Source organism: Crotalus tigris, unplaced genomic scaffold, assembly GCF_016545835.1.
Source record: "Crotalus tigris isolate CLP2741 ecotype Arizona unplaced genomic scaffold, ASM1654583v1 scf7180000017668.6805642782:7212621, whole genome shotgun sequence".
In the NCBI taxonomy this organism is placed as follows: Eukaryota; Metazoa; Chordata; class Lepidosauria; order Squamata; family Viperidae; genus Crotalus; species Crotalus tigris.
Window position 1 is genome coordinate 4217205 of NW_024096554.1, and position 10014 is coordinate 4227218.

At 37.3% G+C, this 10014-nt stretch overlaps 1 protein-coding gene across 1 annotated transcript; it reads right to left on the minus strand.

Moving 5' to 3' along the window:
• Window positions 1-4682: 4682 nt before the first annotated feature.
• ZNF648 (zinc finger protein 648) lies at window positions 4683-9303 on the minus strand. The gene is made up of 2 exons (XM_039337021.1): window positions 9143-9303; window positions 4683-6157 (listed from the first exon to the last, which is right to left on the minus strand). Exons 1-2 carry the CDS (start codon window positions 9163-9165, stop codon window positions 4927-4929), a joined length of 1254 nt encoding a protein of 417 aa, XP_039192955.1. The 5' UTR covers window positions 9166-9303; the 3' UTR covers window positions 4683-4926.
• Window positions 9304-10014: the final 711 nt, after the last annotated feature.

Here is a 10014-nt window from a genome sequence, read left to right on the forward strand (position 1 = left end):
CTGACATCACAAAGAATAAATCAAGAAATTACATAAAAGGCATCTACTGGTTTATAGCCAGTATTTTTTCTTTCTCCCTGTACCAAACCAAGGGGCCAATTTCCATCAACCCCTGTAAACTAATTAAGACCCAAAAGCTGGAAAAAAAATCCCTACGAAATAGCTTTCCCTGCCAATATTAGTAATCAGAGGGTCTGAATGGGGCCTTGCATCCTGGAACATTATCCATGATCTTGGCCCCAGGGCAATTACTTCATCATAAGAAAGGTTGATGGATAATAACCAACCCCACAAATAAGCAATCAATATATTTATCCTAAGAAGTAGGGAAATCAGAGAGTTGATCCATTATCGGTATGTCTGAATTGTTGTTTCTAGTACAAAAAAAGAAAGGTTAATTCTGAAAAGGAGAATGATGAATTAATCTGAGGGCATTGTGGAATGCATCTCAAAGAATCTTAAACTTTGTTCTGCAGCTTATGGAATAGCAGGTCTTCTGTAAACCAGGTAGAATCCTCTTTGCTGACAATGCATGTTGCCAAGGTGCTTGGATGGAAATGCTTTTACCTGTGGGGAACCTTAATCAGAAAATAGATAGATAGATAGATAGATAGATAGATAGATAGATAGATAGATAGATAGATAGATAGATAGATAGATAGATACCTAACACTTGATTCTTGTCAAAATGTGTGCCTCTTTCTTTTACTCAGGTGAAGAGTTCTTTTTGAATCATTTAGTTACAAATTGCATCTGATTTCTATGCATATTTTTATATCAGCAGGCTTGCTTGCTTTTCCTTCATTAGTATTTCTGATCATTGGAAGGACAAAGTCACCATCTGCTGTCTAGTTCTGGAACTGACTTCAATATGTGCTTGATTTATCTCAGAATACTTCTTGACAGTTCCTCAAGTCACTCAATTTAGCCCAAATGCTATTTCTGTTTCTGAAGTTTCAAAGTGCTTAGGAAGTTAAGGAGCAATTAATGACAGATCTTAAGCCAGTAACCATTTTTTTACAGGAAGTTGAAGAAAGTTGCCAAAACTGATATGATTTATGCAACCTAAAAATAATGAACTGGAATATATTGTCCTAGTAAACCAATGGAAGGTTGATTTAAATAATGTGGAATAAATTTCTTATTATTTTAAAATGAGGTTATTATAAGAAAAATGTTGCCACCCTTATGCAGGATACTTCAGAGAATGATCAGTAATAATGCGGTGATGAATTTAGGAACTGGAATATATTATACACTCCTATACTTTGAATTTGTCTGATTTCTATCTTTTGGACTGAAAGCAACAGAATTCTTAATATGACTCTAAATCATTTCTGTGTATTAAAATATTGTTCTTTGCTACATCCAGACCAGGTAGAATCTATGAAGACATCAAGAGCTGTGGATATTTCAGAACAGAGATTGGCTGATATATCAGACAATACAAGAAGAAATATACAGGCAGTCCTTATCTTATAACTACAATTGGGACATGATTTTCCATTTTTAAGCAAGGTGGCTGCTAATGAGTCATGTCCAATTTTATGATCTTTTCAGTTACAGTTGTTAAGCACATCATTTCAGGGGTTGTTGGGGTTTTTTTGCATCAGTTAAGTGAATTGTGGTTGTTAAGCATATCTGACTTCACCCATTGACTTTGCTTGTCAGAAGCTGGCTGGGAAGGTCGTGAATGATGATCACATGATCATCAGGGAGGCTACAACCATCATACATTCCAGTTGCTAAGTGCCTGAATTTTGCTCATGTGACCACGGGGGATCCTGCAATGGTCATAAGTGCAAGAACTGGTTGTAAGTCACTTTCTTCAGCGATGTTGTAACTTTGAATGGCTACTAACAAATGGCTGTAAATTCAAAGATTACCAAAACCCCTGATTTGCAGGAATGATTGTGTGTTGAATTTGAAGCAGGTTATTTTTTTTCCCTGACAAAGGGGAATCAAGTCATCTTTCAGACATACAGTCAGTTTTTTGAATTGTTATAAATTTTCCAGGTATTTTTTAAAAAATTGTTGTTGCTGTTCCTACTACTGCTGATTTTGAGCTTAAATAGAACTGTATTATTGTTAGTTTGATATAACAGAATTAGCAAGTAAAATAGATAAAGGTCTGGAATTGGTAATGTAAATACAAACATCAATTGTCTTGCTAATTATCTTAGCACTAGGGTGAGTGTTCAAAGGGTAGCAAAGTGGGGGGGGGAAGGACTACAAGATTTGCTTTTACATGGCTTCCTCTTGAGTAGAGTTTTGGAAATGTTTGGGCTTGTATCCTTTGCAAAGCTAAGGAAAGGTGAAGCAAAGCTGTAAGCAGTCATGACTTGCTATTTCACTTAATGACTTCACTTAATAATGAAGTTGCCTGTCCCAATTGTGTTCACTCTATTGTACTCTAGACCAGATACTTGAGCTTAAGTTTCTGATATTTAGCTCAGGTGAAGTAGCTGATATATATAAACTACATATCCTGCCCTTCCTACTCTTTAGCAACCCTTGGATAAGACAATGCCTGAAGCTAAAGGACCCGGGTTTTTAAAAGCATGTTTTACTATGTACCTATATCCAATGTTCTTCTTTTGCACACTTGTTTGGGATGAATTTCCCAGTGCCACAAATGGATAATTTTGTGGGGGAAAAAACAGGTTACTATTGGAAGCCTATCATCTTAATTGGTGCCGTTATGGGGACACAGGTGCAGGGTTAACTTCTGTATAAATGGTTGGTGACAATAAACTTCTGCTTTGAAAAAAAGCTTAAGCAATGTGAAAACTGGGTAGTACTTTTGAGGAAGATTAGGAAATACCAGGGCTGTAAGAAAAAAAAAACCCCTTAATAATGTTATTAAGAAAATTATAGGGGTGTTTATGAAATCAACAGGAATCACTTAATGCCTCTGGACCTGCCACTATCAGCAGAATCTATTACACAGTGTTGAAGTGAACAACCAAAGGAGGGAAAGGAGGGTGACTCCAACAGATCCCAGGAACAACAGCAGAGCTCTCTGTCCAGAAGAGCAATGTTAGGAACTACAGAACACTCAAACGTCCAGACCTCTGATGGAGAACCCAAGATTGAGGAAGATACAGATCATCCCTAGGAGTGAGAATGGAATTTTATATAGAGTCATCATTCCAATTTGCCTTCATCCAAGTGGGTTAATTTTTCTACTAAATTCTTTCACAGATGGACCACTGTTCTAAAGGCATTCTCACATGTTTGGGTAGAAAGATGGAATTTATTCCGTTGGGTGGAATATTGTCCATAAAAGTTTGCCATTAGCTGTTTGCTTGTTTCTTTGGTAATCAAAATATATATTTAATTTAGTTTATTCCCAACCCAACAGAATGTTGATTAGGAATTGGATAAAAGGGCTCAGAATGCCAACACTTAATAAATTTCAAACCTGAAGAGAACAGGTCCAGATTTGGTATGGTTGGAGAAACTGGTAAAAGATTGAGTTAGAATGTGGGCCAAGTTAAATAAATCACTTACCACTCTAAACTATGGGGCTGCTCCATCATTCCGAAGCATGATTCCCATCAGCTTCCATTTCAGCAGTTACTATATATGGAATATGAGATGTAAGTGAAATGCTACTATTCTTTGCATTAAAAAGTAGAATGACTTGTAATGTAAGATGTTGGTCTAGGATTGTGGAGATCTAGATTCAAGGTCCTTGAAAACTCACTTTATCCTCATCCTGCCTTGGGCTGGGTAAGCAAAAGAGTAAGCAAACTTTTCATTCATTTAAATTTACCAAAAATTGCTCATTAAAGGTCATAGTCCTCTGAAGCCTTCAGTCTCATGATTCTATTAGCATATGCTGATGCCTGAAACATCAAGCAAAACCTGTTTCCCCACTCACTGTCTCCTGGGGCCTAGCACTCTCAAATGACCGATACATTTTGCTGACAATTATAAAAAGGTAAGAGACTAAGGTGACAAAAAAAGCTATATACAATGATATAACTGTGTGTGTGTGTGTGTGTGTGTATGTATATGTATGTATGTATGTATATATATATATATATATATATATATATATATATATATATATATATATATCTGAGGTTTTCGCGGTGTTTTGTATGTAGGTCTTTGGTTATTCGGGTTTACGCGGGAGAAAACCCGAACAACCAAAGACCTACATATATATATATATATATATATATATATATATATATATATATATATATATATATATACATACACACACACACACACACACACACATACACACACACGTGTGTGTGTGTGTATACGGTATGTATATATCCTGTACCCCATATATATATTACATCAAATTACTAGTGGAGGATACAATTATCATTATTTGATAAGAACAGCTCTGATTAAAAGTAGAAAACTGGGACACTGGACCCAAAAAAAACACAACCTCTTCCCAAACGTGCCACTTCACAATATAGATCTTCCTTATGTCACTGCTACATTTTCTAAAGTGAGGAAGACTTTTGTCAGCTGCAGTCTGAAGGGATATCAATGTCAGTTTGAAAACTATCTCTTTGTTCTGTTACATTAAAGTAAAGAGCATTTCTTGGAGTGAGGACCACAACTAGCTTTTTGAGTTTTATGTAGTTAGGGGGGAAGATCTAATTTTTATTTAATATAGTTAACATAATTATCTTCTACTATTGGAACATTTGGGTGGATTATTCCTAATACATTTAATATTTTTTGTCTCATCCTATTTCAAATACATTTTAATGGCAACTTTTCAAACAACTCTGGGGCTTCCAGAAAGTTCTGCATATGGGCCAATTATGGCTTGCAATTAGATTGGTGTATCATGCAGTATGTAGAAAAGGCAGGGATTCTTTGTACAGCTAGAATGGGAATGGATCGCTAATATAGCATAAAATAAAGTCTAATGTCAGAGGCATCACATTATATTTGGATGACTTTATGAATCTGTTCATGCCCCTTTAGAGTTCCCAAGTCTGTAAAGGACACACAGCAGTAGGAACAAGAATAAGGCTTCTCTCCAGTATGGATACGTTGATGACGCTGTAATGAACCTAAACGTGTAAATGTGCTGTTACATCTTTCACAGGAGAATGGACGCTCTCCAGTATGGGTCAGATTATGCCTTTTTAATCTAGCCAATTGGACAAAGGCCATGCCACATTCTTTGCATTTGTATGGCTTTTCCTGTCGATGTATCACTTTGTGTTTGGAAAGCAAGTTAGGTTTGCGGAAAGCTTTGTGACATACTGGGCAGACACATGGCTTTGAACTTTCTTTTCCAAGACTGCTGGCAGCAGATCCCAACTGTTTCAGATTCCCTTTATTATCCTGATTTTTCTTCATTGTGCACCATTGATTCCTCATGTTTGCATTTCCCAAAACAACACTGGAGCGCTCTATCTTGTGAAAACTGCGGAGATGTCTCCAAACATCAGCAGTACGAATGAAACCCTTGTTACATATTGGACATTTGTGTGGTCTCTCTTTAGTATGGGTCAATTTGTGCATTCGCAAATTAGCTGCACGAAAAAACTCCTTGCCACAAAGGGGGCAGTGATATGAATTCCTAGCCATGTGTAGCTTCCTATGTTCTTGAAGCATAGTGAGATTTTGGAAAGATTTATATTTCTGGTAACGGCAAGGCAAAGTTTTCCCCGACTGAGGTGATATATTTTCATCCTCATTCGAGTCAACAAGAATAATAAAATTCTCCTCTTCTGCTCTTTGTCCATGAAGATCCTTAGAAATTTCAAAACAAGGATATTCCAGATCTTTATCTTGAGAAGCTGGATTGTAAATTATTCTAGCAGGAACATACACCCCAGGTGTACATGGATTTTGCTGTCGCCAATAAGTTGAAGTTTTGGGAAATCCTTTTGAAGATATTTCCTGTTGTCCACACAGTACTTTTGCAGAGAAATCCACATGACAGGAAAGTGTATCAGGACTTCTGTTTAGATAGAAAGATGTCAGATTGTCCTCCTTTACCTTGAGCTGAGGACCGGCTTCATGACTCACCCAATCAGAAATGCTATTTGATTGATCTCCCCTGGAGTTACAGTCATCACTTTCAAGTTCACAGTCTAGTTGTATCTCCATTATGGGATCTTGACAGCTTTCATTTGCAATCTTCACAATGTCACTGTTATCCCTGTGAAGACAGTAGAAATGGATTCATTAGTAGAAACTCCAATTTCATGTTGTCAAAGGATGGCATTATAATAAAGATTCCATAGTCAATTGAGTAGTAAATAGTAAATTTCTACATCATACATTGATTGACTCTGGGTTGCTTACAGTTTAAAAAACCTTATGCAGTATAGTTATCTCTAACTTGCTAAGTACTTTCTTATCCATCCTGTATTGTATACAGCTCCTTTATATTAATTGCAATGCTTATGATGTATTCTACTTGTTTTCCTTCCCAAATGTTGCTCTATTATCTGTGTCTTGAAATCATTTTCCAATGTTTTAGAAAGAGGACTATCTTGTGAGATAATGACCAATCCATAAGACCACTTATATGGGTGGGGTTTTCTGTTGGGGTTTGCATGGTGCTGTGCTGCATATTTTTGGTACTTTGAGCTGAGTAGTCCCATTCTTTGTGTTGGTCAAAAGTGGAACATCTGGCTAATTCAGTTCTGCATGGGACCTTTTAGCTAGTATCTCATTTATCCATACTTCCACTGATGCTTTATAGGGCTTTGGTTTTTCCCAAAGAATCTTGACTGTTGTTTGAGATGCAGCATATTTGTATTATAAATCCTTATGACCCATTTCATGAAACTATAATACACACAAATAGTGAACATATAAGCATTGCTTTACTTTTAGCCACTGGAGGAGGCAAATGTGAAATGCAGTGTTAGTGAATAAAATTACAATTCATGCAAACTTATAGACAGGAAGAAGTTACATCCTACTGTAAAAAACAGCAGATCTAATAACTTACTACCAGCTGGTATTTTGACAAGCTAAATATATTTAGTTAGAAGTTCTGAGGTCAAAACTAAAGTCTCCTGGGAGTTGAAATCCACACATTTTTAAGTTACCAAGGTTGAGAAGGTAGGTTATTGCTACCAATTTCAAGTATATTTTTCAACTTCCTAATCTATCCGTTTAAGATTTCCTGTTAATCTTCCATTCAAGTACTAATTAGTTCAATCCTATTTAGTTTCCAAGTCCAGGAAAAATCTAAATATGGCAAGTACATTGTGCCTATTGTAGTGTATTATATCTGCACTGATATAAAATAAACAGAAGCAGTCTGTGAACATATAACATGAGTTGGAAAAAAAACTATTTAATTAAGTTTATTCATTAGTGCAGGATTCCAAATCAAAACATAAATTTATCTGGCTTTCATTATTAATTGGGTCTACTGCCAATGTACTTTTAGAAGATTTTTTCCTAAGGTTCAGTTGGAATCTTCCTTTCTCTAACATTATTTTGTATACCAATGGATGCAATTAGGTCTTAACTGACCACTTTCTGCATCAGGCAGGAGATTGATAACAGCCAAGGCTCAGAACTTTTCTGAATTAACCTGAAATTGGAAGAAATTAAATAATCTAAAATCCCAGAAAAGGACAACTGTAATGCTATGCCAGATTTCACTCTGAATTGAATGGATCACATGCCACCAATTTGCCCCATGTTCCATACATTCCTATTTGCAATTCATTATTTTTCTCTGATTAGCTGCAAGAGATAAAGCTGAATTGCTTCAACTTTTAAGCACGCCCATTAGCTTAGCAATTCAGAATAAGAGAAGTGGAAATGTGTCCTTTTAACATTGGAGAGAAAAAAAGATATCCTAAACTCATCATGCTCATTCTCACCTTAAACCACTGCATTATTGTGCAGAACAGATACAGTGTAAGCTGGAAGTGCTCCTTGATAGGATTGCTGGGCTTATTAATGAATCTTCATTATTAATTCCTTTGATTACATTCCTTCCAAGACTAGTTACCAAACTTCCAGAAGTAAGCTTCACAATTAAATCAAGATTATTTATCAACTTTACCCTCAATTTCATGCAAGCATTTAATTGCTGCAGCAATCTTTACTTAGCCCAATTAATACCGGTAGCAGCTTCAAATGATCATTAGATGATTCAGCAGCTATTCCTAACAGTGGTAGAACTTGAGTAGTATTAAGCTGTGGTGTGAATTTATGTAAAATAGGCCTTACATTTTATAAGCTTTACATTGTATGAGTCAAGTGTCAGTTCCCACACTTCCATACACAGAGAGAATAGTTGCATACAATCCAGCCATCCTTTTGTGGAACAATCTCCAAGGAGTTTCCTTCTTCAACCTTATTAATTTCTGTACATTAATATAATTACTATAGTGTGTACTATACTCAGGCTGTGAAGAAGTTTACCATTTTAAGTTTTTAAAGTTTACCATACAGCACTTTTTAAAAGGAAAAAAAACCATGAAAAATTTTTTTAAGACTTGTACATCCATGTCAGGAACAGCTTCACTATCATGTTTCTAGATTTATTTTAAAAGAGGAATTCTCATACTTTTCACATGCATATAGGATTGATCATGTTTTGATTATCCCTATTTTTTTCCCTTTTGACTGGGATAATTGCTTTCAAAGAAAAAGCCATCTTACCTGCGAGTGTGGAAATTTGGAAACAGTAGTTCCAATACATTTTGCAAGGCAATGATTGGGAAAGGCCACTGCACAAGAATGCACACTTTGCAGGGCAGCCTCAACGTTCCTAGTTGTAGACATGGAAAGAAGCTGCCTTTATTTAATCCAACAGAAGAAAGAAACTATAAGAGGGAGGACCTTCTAGCGGCCTTAGCCACAATTCGAGAGTACGAAAATAGGATTGTTCCTGTATTTCAAACGCTCGTGAGGAACTGAAAAGTCAAACCCGGGTACAGCATTCCAACAGGAAGAAAAATCGGAAGCCTCCCCCCCCCTCATCTCGTCTTATTCGACCACCTGATTCCCCGGTCTCCCTCTCAGGACTTCGCACCTATCGAGGCAACTTGCAGGCAATTTTGCCCCCAACTCTGCTCTTCTTCCAACCTCAACTTTTGCCGTGGACTCTCGGCTTTCCTTCCAGACCAAACCGAACAAGACCAAACCATGCCGTCGGCCTGATACTCACCGGTTCGCTCCCCTTCTCCCCATTTTACCCAAACCGCAGCGCGCCGAGACTATCAATGGTGCCGAAGCGATTCGCGCGTTATCAGCCGCCTCAAAACTCCCGCTATTGCAGCGGTTGCCTTGGGCTAGGACGCCTGGAGAGAGGTGGGCGTGCCCTGCGTCCTCAAGAAGAGTCATTGGCTCCCTTCTCCGATATTCCGCTGCGAGTTCGTCAGATTTTGGCAAACAACCCATCATCAGCCTATTTTATTCGCCAGTCTTATTGGGAAGCTAAAGGCCGGTAGCGCTAGTCCCTCCCTTCTGATTAATGCCCTAATAGGATACACCTGGCTTTGGCCAACGCGCTCTGCTTATTCCCACATGTGTCGTGGGAAGTGAATGTAAGATGTAAGCAAGGCGCTAGCTGGGCAAACTTGCTGCCAGATAAAAATATCACTACCATTAAATATATGTGACTATCAGAAGGTAGAGGCGCTGAGGAAAATTAGGGCAAAATAAAATATTATCTCAAGGAATCCTAATAGATTCTGTAAATGACCATATTTTCTTGGGGGGGGAGGTTAGGCCTGAAAAGGGGGGCAAGTCTAAAAGAGGTTCATAAGGACAAAAATAAATAAATATATTTATACTTTTGTTTTACAAAGGAAAATTCAAAGGCAAAATCAAGAAAATAAATCTAAAGGACAGCTTTCTGAAATAAAAGGACTGTCCTTTATAGGTCACTGCACCTTAAAGACAAAGAAATACACCTTTTCACTCTGATTAGTAACCATGAACAGAATAGAACAACAGAATAGAATAGAAGCTGGAAGGGACCTTGGAGGTCTTTTAGTCCACCCCCTCCGCCCCCGCTCAAGCAGGAGGACCTACACC

Coding starts and splice junctions, on each gene's coding strand:
- ZNF648 (XM_039337021.1), bottom strand. CDS start 9,165: ATGGGGAGAAGGGGAGCGAACCG. Junction 6,158..9,142: donor GGGAGAAGGGGAGCGAACCG/GTGAGTATCAGG, acceptor CTGTCTTCACAG/GGATAACAGTGACATTGTGA.